A 22,168-nucleotide genomic window follows, 5' to 3' on the forward strand; every position below is an offset into this window, starting at 1 on the left:
TGCTGGGGATGGCTCCTTGGCCTCTGCCCCAGGCACTGGAGTGGCTCTGGTCGCGGCAGGGCGACGCCCCGGAGGGGCAGAGCGTTGCCCCTGGTGGGTGTGCCGGGTGGATCCCGGTCATGCAGGAGTCTGTCTGACTGTCTCTCCCCGTTTCCGGCTTCAGAGAAATAAAAAAAATAAAAAAATAAAAAAACAACAACTACCATATAACACAATTCTATTTAATGGTTAAATGCATGATTCTGTCTTTGGGAAGTTATATGATTCTTGGAGTATAATAAAAAAAAAGTATACAATAAAGTTTTAAACTCTCTGAAAGACACTCAAGTAGCCAGGAAAGGAGACTTTTCCCATGTCAGCAGTACAGGATGAAAATTATCCTACTGTTCTTTCTAGTGCTACCTTAAACCAGGTGGTTAGTAGGTAATTACCCAAACAATTTCTGAAACAACTAGAGGAGGAAGTAACAAACAAAGAAGCACATATGCTGGTTCAAAAAGCATGTAACATTTTGGCTTTCAACAGAAAGCCCAGTTTATGCCTCAGCTAGAAGGAGCAAACATTTTAAATTTGTTTTACAATATTAAAACGTGATTAATCTCTTTCAACTTTTTAGATTGGAACTGAGGGCAACGAGGAGAAAGGCTCTGGACTCTCCACAAAATCCCTGAAACAATGGGTCCGTTTGGAAATCTCAATAGCTGGAGATGTGTAGCCCTGATTCTTTATTTTTTTTTAATTTATTTATTCATTTTTAGAGAGGAGAGGGAGAGATAGATAGATAGAGAGAGAGAGAGAGAGAGAGAGAGAGAGAGAAGAGACAGAGAGAGAGAAGGGGGGAAGAGCTGGAAGCATCAACTCCCATATGTGCCTTGACCAGGCAAGCCCAGGGTTTCGAACCGGCGACCTCAGCATTTCCAGGTCGACGCTTTATCCACTGCGCCACCACAGGTCAGGCCAGCCCTGTTTCTTGATCTAATTTTTTCAAGTGGTTAAAAATGTTTATGAAGATCACTGGACTGGGAGCCCTAGGGACTTGAATCATTCAGCCAGGCAATAGTAACTCGGGGCAGGTCAGGTATCCTACGGCAGTCAAGGTTTGAAGGCATCTGGTTCCGTTTCATTGCTAGGTAGAAAGAAATCTTCCACCTAAGAAATAATGTGCCTTGGGTTTTTTTATTTTATCAAGTTAATTGTTACAGAGACCCCCGGAAAGGGTGATGGGCATATTTGTGCAGTTCATGAAACAAATAATATTTTTACAAAGGGTTAGCATTGGGAGGGCAAGAATAAAATAGTTTTAGAATTAACCCACTGTTATCTCCCTGGTCAAAGTCATCCTCATCATTGTTTGCCTGTTTGTCTTCCTTCTGCTTTTACTCTTTTACAATTTAAACTCAACATGCTTTTAAAACAGAAGTCATATCATATCACCTGTCTTCTTAAACTTCTTCAAATGGTTTCCTACTTTGCTCAGAGTAAAAGTCAAAGTCCTTACACTGGAGTACGAGGTCCTCTGGGACCTGCTGAAGCCTCGTGCGGCTCCCCACCCCCCTCATGACAGGTCAGACTCACCCTCTGCCACGCACCCTCTCCGCTCTCCCCCAGCCACACTGCTTCTCTTGCTCTTCTGGTACCATGCCAAGCATGCTCCCACCTCTGCGCTTCTGCCTGGAACACTCTTCTGTCCGTTCTCAGCATGGGTAGCTCTAAGGCATCCATTCATGGCCTCTCGGCTGTGCAAAACACGCCCTGTCTGCCATCTCAATGCTCCCTCGCCCGCTGATGCCATTGTAGCACACGCAGCACCTCTCCCCATCTGTCCTGCTATAGATTTACTTGGCTATTGTCTCCCCTAGTTTGGAAACTCTACCAGGACAGAGGCCGGGTTTTATTACATCTCCAGCTCCAGAAACAGTGCTTAGTACAAACACAGTCAGTATATGTCAAATGAAAGAATGGTATTCTTGTGAATAATAGTGAGGATGAAGCGAGCTGATTGCACGGATGTACCAGGTACTGTCCGGCCTGCTTCACGTGCATTAACTCAGGCCATTCCCCCAGTGGCCCTAGGACAGCGGTACCGCTATCCTCCCCATCTTGTGGGTGGAGAAACTGAGACATGAGGGGTGAGGTACTTAGTCAAGATAATACAACAAACAACTAAATAAATTAACAAACTGGAAAGGGTTTGGGTATCCTTAGCTAACTCACTCTTTTTAATTTACAGGTGGGGAAACCATGTCCTAGTGAGTTGCTAATGAGAATGTTGGTGGCTGGGATTTCCTCTCTGTATGTACTTTTAGGCCCGGCCAGCTGCAGACCTATCAAAGACCAACTCTTTCCAATGACATCATGCCCCGTCTTTCTATGACTCGAAACCCACAGCGCGTAGCAGAGCACCTGGCATACAATAAGTTCTAAACAATAATTTTATAAAAAAAATGAATGAGGGGATAGAATTTTTGGAAGGTAAGACAGTCTCTTCTCAGATTATGAGTAGGCTTGGCGATGCCATCAACCCCACTTTCGAGGGACATCAGGATTCTGTCTGAGATCATCTTTCAAATGGCCTCTCCAGGCGCAGCTAGTGCTGTCTGTGACCCTCAGCTTTGGGGTGACTTCCCAGGAAGGTGGGCAGAGATATTAAGAAGCAAACTTTAGAGGAACCAATACTGAAAGCCAACTGGTATGAATTTTTTTTACATATAAGTATCCCACTAACCATCCACCTTTTCCATCCAAATTCCATGTCTAGAAACAAAGATTTATGCACATTTTAGCCTGCCTTCACTGGACCCAAAGTGTGTATGTGTGTGTCTGGTGGACGTGTTGGTGGGAGTGACAGAGGGTGGTGAGTGGGGTGCCAACAAATGTGCTGGTGAGTACATGGGGGGACAGTGGTGGAGGGAGGGCCACGCAGTGCAGTATGACACGGTCACCCTAACCCTGTCCCCTCTCACCTTGCCTGAATGCCTGTGTATGCCCATTAAGTAAATACTCCTCTGTGCTCTCCAAAATGTCCACCTCAACTTTTCACCAGAATGACACTGGAGAGGTGCTTATGTATGCATGGTATCAAGAGGAATGCTGTAACAATTAAACAGAGACCCTGCCCTCTTGACCCTTTCCCGTGCCCAGCCGCTGGGTGCATGCAAACATCTTTGTGGCCGTGGACAGAGGGCTTTCGATTCCACAGCACCTTGGGCAACTGAGTGGCTGTGGCTGGGCGTGGCTGTCAGTCAGAGAGGCTCGAGGGAACTGCGGCTGACTGCCCGCTGTTAGCAGGGCACTATCTGAGGCTGGGTGGTGGCAGTGGTCCCAGCTCAGTCACCCTCACGGAGAGTTTGGGGATCGTCACTCTAAGCACTTCTCTTCATTACTGGGATGTGGAGGGAAAGCTTTACTGGTGACAGAATAACTCTTCATCCCCGCCTTCCCAAACCTCACCCAGCCTGAGACCTCGGAGAGCTGGCGTCAGGCCATGCAGAAAGCAGGTGCAGTTACGAGCGTGCTCACCTTGCTCTCACTAGTCCGTGCTGAAATACCTCACGAGTTTTAAACTGTGGTTTTAAAATGTGGTATTTTAATCACCTGTAGGTTGAATACTTGTGGATTTTTTATAATCAAATCTCTTAAAACTGAAATATTTTCTTTGAACTTCCTCAGTTTATTGTTAAACATTGTTAAAATTTGTAACTTTCATTTATTAAGTACACTGTGGTAAAGGCTTTGTGCACATTATCTCTTTGCCTTCGTTTTACAGATGAGAAAACTGAGGCTCAGACAGGGTGAGTAATGTGCCTAAGGTCCCCCGTGGGTGCAGCTGGGATTGGAACTTGAAGCCGTCTTTCTCTTCACAGCCTGCGCCTTTCCCCACATACTGCCTTCATCACCAGTGATTTCGGCAGCACTATGCTTTCATTTTAAGAGCAGCCCAGTTTTAGGGATGCTCAGGTTCTTTCTGTAACAAGCGGAGTTGCCCACAGCATCGCACTTACAGCTAAGTGGAGCGGACTCTTGGTAGCACTGGAATCTGAGTCTTCAAAGCCACTGTTGGTTCTTTCCAAAAGCTGTGGAGATGAAAAGAAAACAACAGTATGTAAGTGCAATTTGCAAAAGGTGTCAGTCCTATGTTATGGATACTAGTGTCAGCATAATTGAGAAAAGAGCTGTCAAAAACAGGCTTTCACACTTCAAAAGATGCCCAGCTTCACCAATCTGGAAAAATAATTCCTATCAGGTCCACATTTTACCCACCAGATGGTCGTAATGAAAAAATTACAATGCCTTGTTTATTCCATTACCAAACACACATTTGCGGTCGTGTTGGAAAAGACATAGGAAGCTCCCTCTCTCGTGGAGCTTATGTTGTAGAGAGGGAAAGCAGACGAACAAATAAACACATAAATAAAAAATCACTGGTACTGATGTATGCTATAATGAAAATAAAACAGTGTGATTGAGATAGGAGTGACTGGGAGGTCATTTCACAGCTGAGGGTCAGGGAAGGCCTCTCCAAGGAGGTCACATGAAAGTGAGACCTGAATGAAAAGAAGGATGTCACCAAGTAAAGGTGTGGCAGGAGAGTACGCTGGGAGGAGGGAGTAGTCAGTGCAAATGCATCAAGTGGGGACGAACATGGAAAGCTCAAGGAACAGAAAGGCTAGTGTGACCAGGACATGATGTTGGCCAGGATATCAGGAAAAAGACATTCGCAGGGAGTCTTGGTGGAAAAACAAATTGTTAAGACATTTCTGGACAATTTGTGCTTACCTTTGACCACAGGAGTTAATTTCTAGTAAATAATTACACAGTGTATAATGGTGCATGTATAAAGAAACTTATTCATTCAACAAACATTTGATAAATCATCAATGTGATCGCCAATGTGCTCAGACACTGTTCCATGCACTGAGGATTCAATAATAAATATTTTTTTTAAAACCATTTTTCTTATAGGGGTGAACAGACAATAAAAGAAAGGAGTGTGTAGTTAATAGAAAGTAGTAGGTGCAATGGACAAAAATAAAATGGAGAAGGAGACTTTGGAGGGCCAGGGGGAGGTCTGTTTGCAACTTTAAGTAAGGAGACCAGAGAAGGTCCTACTGAGGAGGTGATGATGGCCTAGCCAAGTCTTGAGGACGATGGGAGAGCCTCGTGGATACCTGGGAGAAGCATTCCGAGCACGGGGCCAGCAATCGCCAAGTCCCCTTGGGACAGGTATGCTTAAGAACACCAAGAGGCTGAGGCAAAGTGAGCAAGAACGAGAATGACAGGAAAGGAAATCAGAGAATGGTGGTGGTGCAGGTGCTGGTGTTGTAAGGAACCTTCTAGGTGCTTAGAAGGATTTTGATTTTTATCTTGAGTGGGACAGAATGTCACTGGGGTGTTTTGAGCAGATGGGTGACATGCTCTAACTTTTAGGGAGGGCACAGAGACCACTGGTGAGCTGGGGACATCGTCCGAGAGCGAAAGAAAAGTGCCTTGGACCAGTGGGCAGCAGGAGAAGTGGAGAGAAGCAGTTGGTTGGGGGAGATTTCGGAAATAGAATAAACAGGATTTGCTGAGGAACTGAATGTGAATGCAGGAGAAATAAAGATGAACCAGGAATGACCCCTGGGATTTTGTCCTAAGCACATGGAAGGATGGAGGTTCCATGAACTCAGATGGACAGGACTGTGAATGGAAAATTTTTAGTGGGAAAGAGCAGAAGTCCAGTTCTGGAAATGCTAAGTTTGAGATTTTTTTTTTTTTTTGTATTTTTCTGAAGCTAGAAATGGGGAGAGACAGTCAGACAGACTCCCGCATGCGCCCAACCAGGATCCACCAGGCACGCCCACCAGGGGCGACGCTCTGCCCACCAGAGGGCGATGCTCTGCCCCTCTGGGGCGTCGCTCTGCGGCAACCAGAGCCACTCTAGTGCCTGAGGCAGAGGCCAAGGAGCCATCCCCAGCGCCCGGGCCATCTTTGCTCCAATGGAGCCTTGGCTGCGGGAGGGGAAGAGAGAGACAGAGAGGAAGGGGGGGGTGGAGAAGCAAATGGGCGCCTCTCCTATGTGCCCTGGCCAGGAGTCGAACCCGGGTCCCCCGCACGCCAGGCCGACACTCTACTGCTGAGCCAACCGGCCAGAGCAGTTTGAGATATTTTTAAAGCATCCAAAGGTACATGTTAACCCGGCAGCTGTTGGACACATGGGTGTGGAGTTCCAGGTACTGAAACCTGCAGGACTGGATGAGACGAGCAAGGGAGTCAAGTAAACAGAGACGACTGAGTCCTGGGGCAGCCAACATGAAGAGCTGGAGAGATGAGGAGGAGCCAGCAGGAGACAGACTGAGCAGGTGAACTGGAAGGAATGCCAGGAAAGTGTGAAGTTCTGGGAACCAAGGAAGGGGGCGTATCAGCGAGAGAATGAGCAGCCATGTCAAAGTCCTGGCAGGTTGCGTGAAATGAGGCCTGAGAATTGACCGCTGCATTTAGCAACATGGAGGCTACTAGTGACTCAGTTAGGAGCAATTTATCAAAACGCTATTTATTAAAAAAAAAAAAAAAAAAAAAAAAGACTTTCAGTAGAATAGGAACCAAGTCTTCTTTGAATGTTTGATAGAATTCACTAGTATAGCCGTCTGGGCCTGGACTTTTATTTTTGGGGAGGTTTTTAATGGTTTTTTCTATTTCTTCTCTACTAATAGGTCTGTTTAGGCTTTCTGCTTCTTCTTGACTCAGTCTAGGAAGGTTGTATTGTTCTAGGAATTTATCCATTTCTTCTAGGTTGTTGAATTTAGTGGCATAAAGTTTTTCATAGTAATCTACAATAATTCTTTGTATATCTACGGTGTCCGTGGTGATTTCTCCTCTTTCACTTTGGATTTTGTTTATATGAGTTCTTTCTCTTTTTTCCTTGGTAAGTCTTGCCAGGGGTTTGTCAATTTTATTGATCTTTTCAAAGAACCAGCTCCTTGTTCTATTAATTTTTTCTATAGTTTTTCTGTTCTCTATTTCATTTATTTCTGCTCTGATTTTTATTATCTCCTTTCTTCGGCTGGTTTTGGGTTGTTTTTGTTCTTTTTCCAGTTCCTTAAGGTGTGAAGTTAAGTGGTTCACTTGGGCTCTCTCTTGTTTGTTCATATGGGCCTGAAGTGATATGAACTTCCCTCTTATCACTGCTTTTGCTGCATCCCAGAGATTCTGATATGTAGTATTGTCATTTTCATTTGTCTGTATATATCTTTTGATCTCTGTGCTTATTTCTTCTTTGACCCATTCATTTTTTAAAAGTATGTTGTTTAGTTTCCACATTTTTGTGGGATTTTTTTCCTCTTTTTTGCAGTTGAATTCTAGTTTCAAGGCTTTATGATCAGAAAATATGCTTGGTACAATTTCAATTTTTCTGAATTTGCTGATGTTATTTTTATGGCCCAACATATGGTCAATTCTTGAGAAGGTTCCATGTACACTAGAGAAAAATGTATACTCTGTCGCTTTGGGATGAAGTGTCCTGTAGCTGTCTATCATATCCAGGTGCTCTAGTGTTTCATTTAAGGCCACTATATCTTTATTGATTTTCTGTTTGGATGACCGATCTAGAGCCGTCAGTGGTGTATTGAGGTCTCCAAGTATGACTGTATTTTTGTCAGTTTTTGTTTTTAGGTCAATAAGTAGCTGTCTTATATATTTTGGTGCTCCTTGGTTTGGTGCATATATATTAAGGATTGTTATGTCTTCTTGATTCAGCATCCCCTTAATCATTATGAAATAACCATTTTTGTCTCTGAGTACTTTTGCTGTCTTGTAGTCAGCATTATTAGATATGAGTATTGCTATGCCTGCTTTTTTTTGGATGTTATTTGCTTGGAGTATTATACTTCCAAACACATTTTATGAGGCCAACATAACCCTCATACAGAAACCTGGCAAGGACGGCACAAAAAAAGAAAACTACAGACCAATATCTCTAATAAATACAGAGCTAAAATACTAAACAAAATACTGGCAAATCGAATACAACAACATATTAAAAAAATAATACATCATGATCAAGTGGGATTCATCCCAGAATCTCAAGGGTGGTTCAACATACGTAAAACAGTTAACGTAATACAACATATCAACAAAAAAAGAACAAAAACCACATGATCTTATCAATAGATGCAGAAAAGGCATTCGATAAAATATGTTTTATCAAATCTTTTACCTTAAACTTTATGTTTAAGACACTCAACAAAATGGGTATAGAAGGAAAATATCTCAACATGATGAAGGCTATATATGATAAACCATCAGCCAACATCATATTAAATGGCATAAAACTGAGGACTTTCCACCTTAAATCAGGAACAAGACAGGGTTGTCCACTCTCACCACTCTTATTTAACGTGGTGCTAGAAGTTCTGGCCAGAGCAATCAGACAAGAAAAAGAAATAAAAGGCATCCATATCGGAAAAGAAGAAGTAAAGGTATCACTTTTTGCAGATGATATGATCCTATACATCGAAAACCCCAAAGACTCCACAAAAAGATTACTAGAAACAATAAACCAATACAGTAAGGTCGCAGGATACAAAATTAACGTACAAAAGTCCATAGCCTTTCTATATGCCAACAATGAAATATTAGAAAATGAACTCAAAAAAATAATCCCCTTCACGATTGCAACAAAAAAAATAAAATACCTAGGAATAAACATAACAAAGAATGTAAAGGACCTATATAACGAAAACTACAAAGCATTGTTAAGGGAAATCGAAAAAGATACATTGAGATGAAAAATATTCCTTGTTCTTGGATAGGAAGAATAAATATAATCAAAATGGCCATATTACCCAAAGAAATATATAAATTTAATGCAATTCCCATCAAAATTCCTATGACATTCTTTAAAGAAATGTAACAAAAAATCATCAGACTTATATGGAACTATAAATAACCCCGAATAGCCAAAGCAATCCTAAGGAAAAAGAATGAAGCTGGGGGCATTACAGTACCTGACTTCAAACTATATTATAAGGCCATGACAATCAAAACAGCATGGTATTGGCAGAAAAATAGACACTCAGACAAATGGAACGAATAGAAAGTCCAGAAATAAAACCACATATATATGGTCAAATAATTTTTGACAAAGGGGCCAACAACACACAATGGAGAAAAGAAAGCCTCTTCAACAAATGGTGCTGGGAAAACTGGAAAGCCACATGCAAAAGAATGAAACTGGACTACAGCTTGTCCCCTTGTACGGAAATTAATTCAAAATGGATCAAAAATCTAAATATAAGACCTGAAACAATAAAGTACACAGAAGAAGACATAGGTACTAAACTCATGGACCTGGGTTTTAAAGAGCATTTTATGAATTTGACTCCAAAGGCAAGAGAAGTGAAAGCAAAGATAAATGAATGGGACATCAGACTAAAAAGTTTTTGCTCAGCAAGAGAAACTGACAACAAAATAAACAGACAGCCAACTAAATGGGAAATGATATTTTCAAACAACAGCTCAGATAAAGGCCTAATATCCAAAATTTACAAAGAACTTATAAAACTCAACAACAAACAAACAAACAATCCAATAAAAAAATGGGAAGAGGACATGAACAGACACTTCCCCTAGGAAGAAATACAAATGGCCAATAGATATATGAAGAGATGCTCATCTTCATTAGTTATTAGAGAAATGCAAATCAAAACTGCAATGAGATACCACCTCACACCTGTTAGCTTAGCTAATATCAACAAGACAGGTAGAACAAGTGTTGGAGAGGCTGTGGAGAAAAAGGAACCCTCATTCACTGTTGGTGGGACTGTAAAGTAGTGCAACCATTATGGAAGAAAGTATGGTGGTTCCTCAAAAAACTGAAAATAGAACTATCTTATGACCCAGCAATCCCTCTACTGGGTATATACCCCCAAAACTCAGAAACATTGATACGTAAAGACACATGTAGCCCCATGTTCATTGCAGCATTGTTCACAGTGGCCAGGACATGGAAACAACCAAAAAGCTCTTCAATAGAAGACTGGATAAAGAAGATGTGGCACATATACACTATGGAATATTACTCAGCCATAAGAAATGATGACATCGGATCATTTACAACAAAATTGTGGGATCTTGATAACATAATACGGAGTGAAATTAGTAAATCAGAAAAAACCAAGAACTACATGATTCCATACATTGGTGGGACATAAAAACGAGACTAAGAGACATGGACAAGAGTGTGGTGGTTACCGGGGGTGGGGGGGAGGGGGGGCGCGGAAGGGAAGGAGGAGAGGGAGAGGGGGAGGGGGAGGGGCACAGAGAAAACTATTATAGATAAAAGGTGATGGAGGACAATCTGACTTTGGGTGATGGGTATGCAACATAATTGAATGACAAGATAATCTAGACATGTTTTCTTTGAATATATGTACCCTGATTTATTGATGTCACCCCATTAACATTAATAAAAATTTATATATATATAAAAAAGTAAATAGCAACAGGGATGAATTAAATAAATTATAGTGATATATACCACCTCTTATGATAAATTTTGCCTTGTTATGTTGCCTTTAAGTTCTTTGCATGGTGATGCATCCTAAAGGACTGAAAATCCAACACCCACCGAAAGCCCCGATGTGCATGAACATGGTCACACTCACATTCATGCCAGCCTCTGACTGGCGGGCGTGGGCTACCCTGTGTGGCCCTACACTGCAGAGGCTGAAAACTTCAATATCCAAACTCCTTGGAGCTATGATTTAAGTTCTTCCCAACAGATCTGAAATTTTAAAGACAGATGTGAACGGAGGACATCTCTGGGATTTCTTTGGCAAGTGCCATTGGGAAGACTTGTGTGCTTGTCTTCAGCTTCCTGTGTACTGGCTACTGGTTTAGTGAGAGTAGAAAAGAACAAGGCACAGGGATGGAGAGCACCCGCTTCTGCCAGTGTGCATCAGGCAGACGAGGTGTGGCTCTCGGGCCGATAGTTGCGGCATGACGAGCCTGTCCCCATCCACCGGCTAGACTGATGTGTCTACGGAGCAGCCATTCCGGTGGCTGCTTTCTGATTCCCCGTCTCCCTGAGCACAGGGAAGGGCAGCAACCCTGACAGTCTAAGTTCATCAGTTCAGACTTACTTCTGGGGGAACAGTCTATAGAGTCCCCTCGTTTAGACCTTCCAACAATCTTGTAAACACCTCTTTTAAAAAATCAAATCTTTTTCAAAATAGCTAGCATGGTTTCTGTTTCCTTCAAATGAATCCTGACTGATTCAAAGAGTAATACAGATTATTATAGAAGTTTTCTTAATGGGGATGGTGAAGGGAAATTAGACCACTCAATACCCTGGGAAGAAGCCTTCCTAAAATCCACTTTACCCATTTTTCTCCCTGGAAATCTCAAAGTTGTCAAGGGGAAAACACATTTTAAAGCCAGATCTGTGGAATGATACCATTTTCAACTAAAAAATATTGTACTGGCATGACATATGCAGAAAAGAAGCCTAGAAATACTGTATTTTTCTCTCCATAAGATGCACTTTTCCCCCCCAAAAGTGGAGGGGAAAATACCCATGTGTCTTATGAAGCAAAAAATATGGTATTTTAAAAAATATTTCAACATACCATTTGGTTCAGAATATTTTTTTTTCTTATTTTTCTCCTTAAAACCCTAGGTGTGTCTTATGGAGCGAAAAATATGGTACATCCCTTAAAATATTTAACAAAATGACCTGAGAATGAGATTATGGATGAGTTTTACTTTTTCTTTTTTATCTTTCTTGATTTTTTTCCAGTGACTGTAATTTTCATAATCAGAAAAACACTAAAGCTCTATTTGGAAAAAAGTATTAACCTTTCTTTTTCTTTTTCTTAGATCTTATTTATTGACTTTTAGAGAGAGGAGAGCGAGGTGGGGGGAGGAGCAGGAAACATCAACTCCCACATGTGCCTTGACCAGGCAAGCCCAGGATTTCGAACCAGCGACCTCAGCATTCCAGGTCGACACTATCCACCGTGTCACCACAGGTCAGGCCCTTTTCTTTTATTTTAAAAATTGATGTTCACAGACCCCTGGGTAGGTCCAGAACTCTTTTCTAGTCAATGCATGGGGAACAAAATGTTTAGATTCTTTGGTAGATCAAATAACAGTATAAAATTTATCATCTAGGCCCTGGCCCATTTGTTTCTCCATCCCTCCTCCTCTCTCATTTCTTTCTGTCTCTCTGCAGCCATGGCTCGATTAAAGCAAGTTGATCCCAGGTGCTGAGGATGGCTCCATGGCTTCTGCCTCAGGTGCTAAAAAAATGGCTCCAGTTGCAACGGAGCAAGGACCCCAGATGGGCAGAGCATCGTCCCCTAGTGGGCTTGCCTGGTGGATCCTGGTCGGGGCACATGCAGTAGTATGTCTCTGCCTTCCCTCCTATCACTAAAAAAAAAAAAACCCCAAAAAACCAAAAAATAAAAACAAAAAAATACCTTAGCATCTAAAAGCACATAATTTCAAGTTTGCAAATAATACAGATAATTGTATTGAAAGTGTGAGATATTTTATGTTTGTTTTCATTAGTGTGAGACTAGAATATGGAATTTAAACAATCCAGGTATGCTGGAATAATGAGAATTTAATTTTAACTTCAAAGAAAATAACTTTAAAACCAATCTGCCTTACATAGTTGAAATAAAAGCAGCTTTAACTGCTGAGAAGGCTAGAAAACAGCTGTTCATTGGTTTGTTTTGCAACATTATCACCTGCAAGACTTCCTGGAATTGACCGTGTGTACCAACTCCAAATCCGGTCCTCGAATGAACTTTTTAATCAAAGGAACACAGAATCATTTCCACCATTATCACAAACACGATGAACAGAGGCAAGAAGACAATATACTGTTTACAGCCACAAATTAGGCATGTTCCCAGAAGATTAGTTATGGAATATCAGTTTCCACACACGCACTTTGATCATACAAATAGCAGGTGACATTTTATTTCAATCACTTGCCAAATATTAGTTGAGAATTCCTGCGTAAGACTCTGGGTTAGATATCAGGATTCAACTGTGCACCCAACATATACGGTCACTGACTCAACAGAAGAACTTAAAAGCTAGTGGAAAACCCACAGAAGTTAACAGGTCATAAAAATAATGAGGCAGGAGCTAGAATAAAAGATGCTATGGGAACACAAACAGATATCTGACATAACCTTGGGGGTCAGAGAAGACTGACCTATAAAAGGAAGGTCTAGCCAGACTGGGCAGTAGGAGTCAGTGAGGCAAGGGGTCAAGGGAAATTCCAGGCAGGAGGAAGAGAATGTGGCAGCCGTGAGTACAACAATCTTCAGTAAGATGAGAGCAGCATGTAGGGGCGAGGAAAGAATGAGGAGCAATGAGGCTGGAAACATAAGCATTAGACAGATTAGGTACAGGGTGATCGTATTATTATTGTGTAATCAGGGACATTTTTGAGAATGATAATTGTGCTAGGACAGCAGTTGTAGACCTGGGCATTAAATCAGGATAATCATTCAGAGTCAGTGAAGTGATTTCAGCAGGGAAGAAGCATAATCATGATCAGATTCATTGGGATTCATAAAAATCACTGTGGCTGCAGTGTGGGAAATGAACCACGGTGGTGTTGGGGGTGGAGGCTGCCACCCTAGAAGCAAGGAGATCAGTTAGGATACTTTAACTATGGGATTTCGAGATTGTGAATTATTAAGTTGGTGAGAACTGATGGTGGCCTGACCTTTCAAAAGAGGCAGTGGAAATAAAAAGGTAGTAGGTGTATTCAAAGTTTCCTTCACTCATTCATTCAATAATTATTTACTGAGCACTGTGCTAGGCACTGACAGTTTCAGTTCTAAAGTGGTCCCTAACCACATGAAACTTATAGTCTCTAGAGGGTGCAACGGACACCATCATTGGTTAACTGTGGAGGAAGGGGATAGCGTAGAGTCAAGGGTGACACCGTTTTCTAGCTTTGGTAACAGGGTGAATGGTGATGCCTTCAATAAGATTAGAAACAAAGAGAAGACACGTGTTCAGGGGAAAGAAAAATGTGTTGAATTCCGTGGAACATTCAAGAGGAGATGTCCAGTGGTTATATGGATATAATGTTCAAAGCTTAGAAGAAAGATCTGGCTATTCATGGATTTGAGGAGCATCAGCAGTGCTGATGCATGAAGCCCCTACTATGGATGAGGCTGTCCAGGAGAATGTGTAATGAGAGAAGGGAAGAGGGTGTAGGGCATAAGCCTCAGGGACCCTAGTATTGTAAGGGTTTGAAAGAGAAAAACATCTGCCAAAGAGACCATGTGCAGGGCACAGAGAGGTAGGAGGAAACCGGGAGAGTAAAATGATGATGATGATGTTGATGGAGGTAGCGGGGGCAACAATGATTACCATGACATGAAGGTTGATGGTGACCAGTGACGATGATGAAGATTCTCGTTGAGAAGGGCCCGAAGTGGTTAAGCATATACTGAGAGCCAAGCTCTCGAGGAAGGGCCTTACATGGATCACCTCAATCTATCCTCAAGTGATTCATTAAGTGATTTGCTCCAGTTCACACACCCTGGAGAGGACAGATCACGGAACTGAACCCAGGTCTAACCCCAAACTCATTTCCCCCACACAACAGCGCCTTCCCATCAACTATCAGGCTAAAGTTGTTCCCTGATATATCAAAAAAAGGAAAAAAATTAAAAAGCAGCCGGGATGAGGGTAAAAAACAAGATCTTTGGGGTTTTGTTTTTTAAATATGTGTGTCTTTTATATCTCTCATTTCAACAATTTAATCTTTGAGATTTCCTTCCTCCTTTCCCAAGGAGTGGGGAAAGCTCATCTTAGTTACCCAGCAACCGCAGGGGATGCTAATGGAACCCAGTTCCTCGGAGTGTTCCTCTTCCGTCTGTGATCCTTGGTTAGTTAGGAAGACAGTGGGGAGAAAAATCAATGTGTAAATTATTCAAAGCTGGCACTTCCATTTAGACTTAACCTTTTTTTCTAATTTAAAATTTTGGTCTAAACATATCAAGCCGACAGGACGAAGCAGGCTCGCAGACTGCTCAGAGTCTGCTCTGCGTAAACATCTCATGGAGGCTACGGGGCCGGAGTCAGAGAGCTCATACCATGACTCATTGTCCAAACTCATAACTCAGCTCGTGGTCTGCAACAGTACTGGAAAATAACAGTGCTGTCCAGAGAGCAACTTCGACCTATCTTGTCAAAATGAGAAATGGAATGGCTCTTTTGCAATAGTTAAACCTTAGCATACATGCCCAGAAGCAACACTGTAAAAAGCAATGAGCTGTATATACAAGCCTTGTGGTTATAAATGAAAAAAATACAATTTTATATGTATAATCTAATGCAAACTAACCATAACTTTCTCTCTTGTAGGACTACTTCCGGTTGATATATTCTCAGGCTTATCAGCACCATGTACATAATCCACGCATTCACACGCTAGTTTTCAGTGTCTTACACTCACAAACCTACCATCTAGTTTGTCATCATAGGCTTCTAGTGGCACAATAAAAAGAAATCTGCACTCATTCCAAGGGCTCACTTGGTCCTCTGCCTAAACAATCTGTTAAAATGGCGCTTTAATAAAGCCTTTATCTGGACTCCTTAATCTTACTCCTTGTCATCTCCCAAATCCCAGAACTGCTTCTCTCAACTGACCAATCATTTACGAAGCTTATACGGGGAGCGCAGCACTGCCTGACCCCACTTCTTCCTCACAACCTCCTCCTACAACCTTACATTTACCAAGGCATTCTTGAGAAAAAAACCAGAAGGTTCGGGATTAAAGCCATTTCCAACCACCACTGACAAGTAAAGATGGGTGCGTGATGCGGCATTCGAGAGAGAGAGAAGCTATAGAATGACAGCAAGCAGGCTTTTGAACTGTCTTATTTGTGAGGCATGAGCTCCTGGGGGGCGGGACTCTATAATTCTGGGGACCTGAGAAAATGACTCTATTTGAGATTGTAACAATTTATAGGACATTTTCTGAATCTGGAGGGTTCAGGATTAGTGGGCTCACACAAGGAACATTTCAAGGTCTTAGATTTAAAAGCAGCAAAGGCAATAATAGAAGGCCAAGTTTAAGGTTTTCTCTACAAATTGAATCTGTGATAACAAAATCAAGGATAAATATAAACTCAGTGGTAATTCAACTGGCTGCTGGATTAAAAAAAAAAAAATCAGTAATCTTATCCAAAATTGTGAGGAAACATAAGTATTACACTTGAACTAGAAACCTGACCTTTACAAATAGTATTCTAACTAGCTGTTTGAAAATATAGCAAGAAAAAAATCAGGGATCCTCAGAGACTTAAAGCTGAGCTGAACTAGTTTTTAAATGTGCTATTTAAGAAAGCAGAATGCAAGTATGGCTCACACTGTAAAAACAGAAACATGTAGCCAGTGGGTCGGTGAAGTAACCTCTCTCTTGCTGGTTATGGTTAGACTGACTACAAAACTGTTTCCACAAGTTAGGAGGGAGAGGAGGAACTAGAAAACCAACCGGAAAATACCCACAGGGACCATGTAAAGGAGGTGCTCTGTGAAAAGATTTAAAAATGGGCTTATTTATCTTTTAGCAGTGAGGACTAAGAGGACATTTATAAGTCTTAAGTCTGTGAAGGGTTGGAAGCAGGCCAACGCCCCTGAAAAGTTGGCACCTCTGTAAGAAATTCTGTTCGCATTCCACTTGTCTGTGCTTGAGAATAAAATGTTATTTGGGCAACCTCAAGGCCACTCCTGAGTCCACTGTGCCGAGACCTGGCTCTGGCGCAGTCCTGCAGGAAGCGCTGGGTCTGCAGAAGTTTCAGACCACCCAGCCCGTGTCAGTGTGTTCCGCTCAGAGGACCCCAGGGGCCTGGGATGGAGCTCAGGGGATCCCACAGGACTGTCGGTCTCAGAATTGCTAGTATGTTCCAGCTACACTGAACCTCAGTGGACCCCAGGCCTTTGGGCCTGGCCCAGAATAAACCAGCTTCTCCCTGATGGCACATCAGTCACAGCAGTGTCTGTCCTTGCTCATGATTCTGCTCACATCCCTTCATGGCTATTAGAAAAAGCTGTCTTGCTTGAAATTGTTATTAACAACAATTATCAGAAACTCAGTGGTTTCTAGAAATGCATGAACCTAATCTAATTTCTGCCTCCCCCCCCCCCCAATTCCATAGGTAAGGAACCATTAACTTTCTACACTTGTGTAAATCAAGGTCTATGCAAACTCAAAAGGAGATAACACAAATGAAGGAGGGTGCTGCTAGAAGCTAGCGAGATTAAGTTTCCATTGCTTCCTGGGAGCTGATTTTGATTGCTGTGCTTATCTCCTCCCTCCAGTGTGTGTGCAGTTCCTGGTAATTTCCTTGCCAATTAAAAGGCAGAAGAGCCTATAGGATGTGTAAGGAAGGCTAATGAAACCTGCTGTGATGATAAAGCCAAATGCGAGAGAGAAAATGCACAGTGTTCAAAACTATCTTGCAAGAGCTTTAAAAACGTTCAGATATGTTGTTGATCCATAAACCTACTTCAGAGACTTTATCCTGAGAAAGTTTTAAGCCCAAAGCCACTTAATAGTAAAATAGTGTAAACAACCTAACCAGTTGTAGAATCTCTAAGCTATGTTTGCTCCAATAATTGACCGTTATTTAAATTAAAATATGTTTACCAAGAGTTCTTAATTTCCATAATATTTTATGGAAAAAATTCATGTTAAAAAATTGCGTAATTTAATATTATATATGTGATAAATACAATATATGTGAGGAACAGGGAAAGAGACACACCAAAGGCTAAAAACAATAACTTCGGTGTGGTTGGCTTTGGGGTCTGATTTCTTGTTTCTACTTTTTTACATATTCTAAACTTTCTACAACAAATATAGATTATTTTAGTAAAGAATAAGATAAATTTCTATTTAAAAGTGAAAGGGTTGAGCCAGATGACTTCCAAGGTCCTTTAAGCTATATTCAACATGGTATTTAACCAAAATTTAATGGGTTGATGTTTCAAGACAATGATTAATATTTCTTATTTATTGATTGATTAGAGAGAGAGACAGTAATTTGTTGTTCTACGTATTTATGCATTCATTGGTTGATTCTTGTATGTGCCCTGACCAGGGATCGGCGAACCCACAACCTTGGGGTATCAGGACAATGCTCTAACCCAGTGGTAGTCAACCTAGTCCCTACCACCCACTAGTGGGAGTTCCAGCTTTTATGGTGGGCGGTAGCGAAGCAACCAAAGTATAAATAAAAAGATATATTTAACTATAGTAAGTTGTTTTATAAAGATTTATTCTGCCAAACTTAGCAAAAATCCGACATAAAGTACTTGGTAAGTAATTATTATTATATGCTTTAACTTGCTGTAACTCTGCTTTATAAATTTTATAAAGTAAAGTTACTTCCCTACTTTATAAATCACCATTACTGTGGAACCGGTGGGCGGTTAGAAAATTTTACTACTAACAGAGATACAAAAGTGGGTGGTAGGCATAAAATGGTTGACTACCCCTGCTCTAACCATTTGAACTACCTGGCCAAGGCTAGTACCATATACCTTTATTAAAGCAATGTTACCATTCTGGCCAGTGCTACTGCTGGTTGAGAGTATTTCTTCATGGTCATTAAACTGCGAATTCCTTAGAGGCAGGGACTACCTGTACCATGTAGTTATGTGTTCAATAAATGTTTGTTGAATTTAATTTAAATGTGATAATAAGGTGACCACTTTTTTACAATGAAAAGGAGGACAAAAATAAATTGAAGAAAACAATATCATAAATAAAAGAAACATTTTATTCATTGCAACAATAATATACTATAATATAAATGCATAACAAAAACATTTGTAATATTTTATATTATAATGATACTTACATGACTATTAATTTTTAATAATAATTTTAAGAAAAAGGTACTCATTTAGATACAAATACATCCCATCACACACAATGGATTGACTCTGCATCGATCTAACATGGACATTTACAGATTAGTCTTCCAATATCAAAAAGGAGGACATGTAGGAGGACACTGTTCGAGGGAGGATGAACTTACAAAAGAAGGACTGTCCTCCCTAAAGAAGGACGACTGGTCACCTTACTAATAAGTGAGAGAGCATTAGTGAAATTAATTACAGAATGTTAACACATTTGCTTACCTGCTTTGACAGTGCAGAACTATCAAAAATATTACTAGTACCTTATATTTTCGATGGATTTTTCCCGTTACAACAGTCTAACAACACATTTGTTGCTGCATTTTAAAAACCAACCGCCAGTCAACCAACTAACCAGCTAAACAAATAAACAAACCTGACCTTTCACAGAACATGGTCTTGCAACTGAAAAATGTTCTAGGATAAGTGTCTTTCTAAACCACATCAGTTTATTGTTATGAGTCATACAACCTCATGAGGGGACCCTCTGTTCCTCGGTCAGAAGGTACTAAAGAAGACAAACAGCAAATTAAACTTTGGTACGATCGATGGACCAATACTACAAAAAAGATGAGATACAAGTAAAAGAATTCCAAACACATTTTCTGGTTTTAAATACCTAAATCAGTCCAAAAAAAAGCCAAGCTTGCCTGACCTGTGGTGGCGCAGTGGATTAAGCATTGACCTGGAATGCTGAGGTCACCAGTTCAAAACCCTGGGCTTGCCTAGTCAAGGCACATATGGGAGTTGATGCTTCCTGCTCCTCCCCCCTTCTCTATCTCTCTCTTCTCTAAAATGAATAAATAAAAATAATTTTAAAAAGAAAAAAAAGCCAGGCTTTATGTTTTTGAAGTAACAGAATAGTATGATTCTTTTCATTTTGCCATAGGCATTCCAGATGAGGAAGAGTATTAAGATTAACCCAGAAGAAATAACCCCCTATCTTTCGGGTTAAGGCACAATGGTTACTGAAAACACAAGGACTGATCAAGGCTAGCGGAAGCCAAAACTGATTACAGGACATTGAATTTGATGTCACTCTATTGTGTGGGTGGTGAGCCAGAAGAGGAAAGGAATGTTTATGTCTTGGAGACAGGATAAAAGAGATAGCTGAAAGGGTCCTGGTGAAAATCTCTGAGGGAACACAAACAGGCTGTAACAGTCAGTAAATTCAGATACACAGTGTGTGCCGTGGTTGCTGATACCAGCAAAGTACGCCTTGGGGATCATCAATACATCTACTAGGGATGTGATTATCAGTGCCGCAGGTCCTCTTCGATCTGGCAACAACTGTTGCAAGGAAATTTTAGTACAACAACATCAACACACATTGTCTATTCCTTGATATTCATAGTAAAGGAATTAGCCTTCACCATACCTATTTACCTCCTGAATTTTGCAAAGCAATTCAAGAGTTAAGTTCTCCCCTCAATACCAGCAGTGAGTTCAACATCTTGGTGTATTCCATCAGTATGTGTGCGTGTTAAGGTGACCGTGGGGTGTATGAGTGAGTGTGTGTGTATGTGTGTGTGTATGCACATGCATGTGTGTGTAAAGGGGCAGGGGAGAAGAAGACAAAAGCAAAGGTCAATGCTAAGCATGATCATACATGGGTAATATAAGCTTAGGTTAAAGAGTAAGAGGGGTAAATATCAAGAGGTATATGATATTTATCGATTCCTATTGTTGAGAAAAATGATCCAAAACTTGTAAATATGGCAACAAGAATAATTCTATGTCTTTTAAAAAATCATACTGAGGCATTGTTCTAATAGCTCCACCCAAGAATTATTTAATATAATGATAATTAAGGACTCAGTCTCTGAATTTACATGTTAACTTGTAGATTTGTTTCCAACAGAGATACACATTCCTTCTGCATGGTACAAGAATGCTATAAGGCCAGAGGATATAGCTTATTGCCCTTTAGGATGTTAACCAGTTTTGTATCTAAGCTAGCAATCTTATTTGAATATTACTTCATTAAAGTGCCTATAAATGCTCTGTTCTTCATATGCTCTTTGAATAAGGTTTAGCACATTATGAATTCCATCATTACTTACAGCAATCTTTAACACATGTTTCTCCTCTCTTTGTGTGCCAGTCTTGTTTAAAGTTTTTGAAAAGTATATGCTTTTACATCACCCATCAGTTCCAATTAACACAAGCCCTCAAAAGTCTGAATATCCTTTGGAAAAGGCCTATAACAGTCTCTTCCCTCCCTGTTGTTCCACAATTGACTTCTGACTTTTTTTTTGAGAGAAAGACAGAGAAGGGCAAAAAGGGAGAGAGATGAGAAGCATCAGCTCATAGCTGTGGCACCTTTGTTGTTTATTGACTGCTTTCTCAGATGTGCTTTGACCAGGGGAGGGCTCCAGCTGAGCCAGTGACCCCTAGCTCAAGCCAGTGACATTGGGCTTTAAGACAATGACCTTGGGCTTCAAGCCAGCAACCTTTGGGCTCAAACCAAAGACCATGGGGTCATGTCTATGAACCCACACTCAAGCTGGCAACCTCAGGGTTGCAAATCTGGTCCTCAGCATGCCAGGCCAATGCTCTATCCACTGCGTCACCACTTGGTCAGGTCAGAGTTGACTGTCTTTATGGGAACGTTGAGAGAACTTGAGAAGTGCCTTCCTCTCTTTCCAAAGGGACTTGCGCAGAGTTTGGGCACAGAGCTGTGCTTTCCCAAGCTTAGAAAATCAATCCCACTGGATTTCTAGTGAACTCTTCGTACGCTCTGAGACTGAGGAATCATGGGCTCCCCTCCCTTCTTCAAGTGTCTACTTTATGCAGGACTCATGGTAATGGCCAAGAACTTTTCATATGAGCACTTGCTTATTTTTCTCCCCGGAACCAATTGGAGCTGCCAGATACCAACATTACCTCTCTCCTTGCCTCCATTCTCAGAGAGGAGGTTTCTCTGAGTGCTAAGTTCATTCTCACACTGCAGGGGAATCTCAGTGTACCATCTCTTCTTCCTTTCTGGCCTCCTTTCCTATTTAGACTCCCTAGCTCAACTGAAGAAAACCTTACCCCAGCCAGACCCTATAGGACTTAAACATCAGGTCACCTACAGCCCAAGAGGAAGACCTCTCTCAACCTCCCTCATCTCACCTTCAAAAATAAATCTCACTGCAGAAGAAAATTAAAAACACAATAAAGCACAGATCATTTATGATCGAAAGCAAGAGCATACTAATTTCATTCAAGCTAAATAAGA

General features: G+C 41.2%; 1 protein-coding gene across 14 annotated transcripts in view; it reads right to left on the bottom strand.

Moving 5' to 3' along the window:
• ANKRD44 (ankyrin repeat domain 44) overlaps positions 1 to 22,168 on the bottom strand; it is a 345,918-nt gene that overhangs the window by 40,408 nt on the left and 283,342 nt on the right. For all 14 annotated transcript variants that reach the window (XM_066346438.1, XM_066346434.1, XM_066346430.1 and 11 more), the window contains exon 17: positions 4,002 to 4,073. In XM_066346438.1, coding sequence (XP_066202535.1) covers positions 4,002 to 4,073 — 72 coding nt within the window. The remainder of the gene's footprint in view (positions 1 to 4,001; positions 4,074 to 22,168) is intronic.

This window comes from Saccopteryx leptura, chromosome 7 (genome assembly GCF_036850995.1).
Source record: "Saccopteryx leptura isolate mSacLep1 chromosome 7, mSacLep1_pri_phased_curated, whole genome shotgun sequence".
Lineage (NCBI taxonomy): Eukaryota > Metazoa > Chordata > Mammalia > Chiroptera > Emballonuridae > Saccopteryx > Saccopteryx leptura.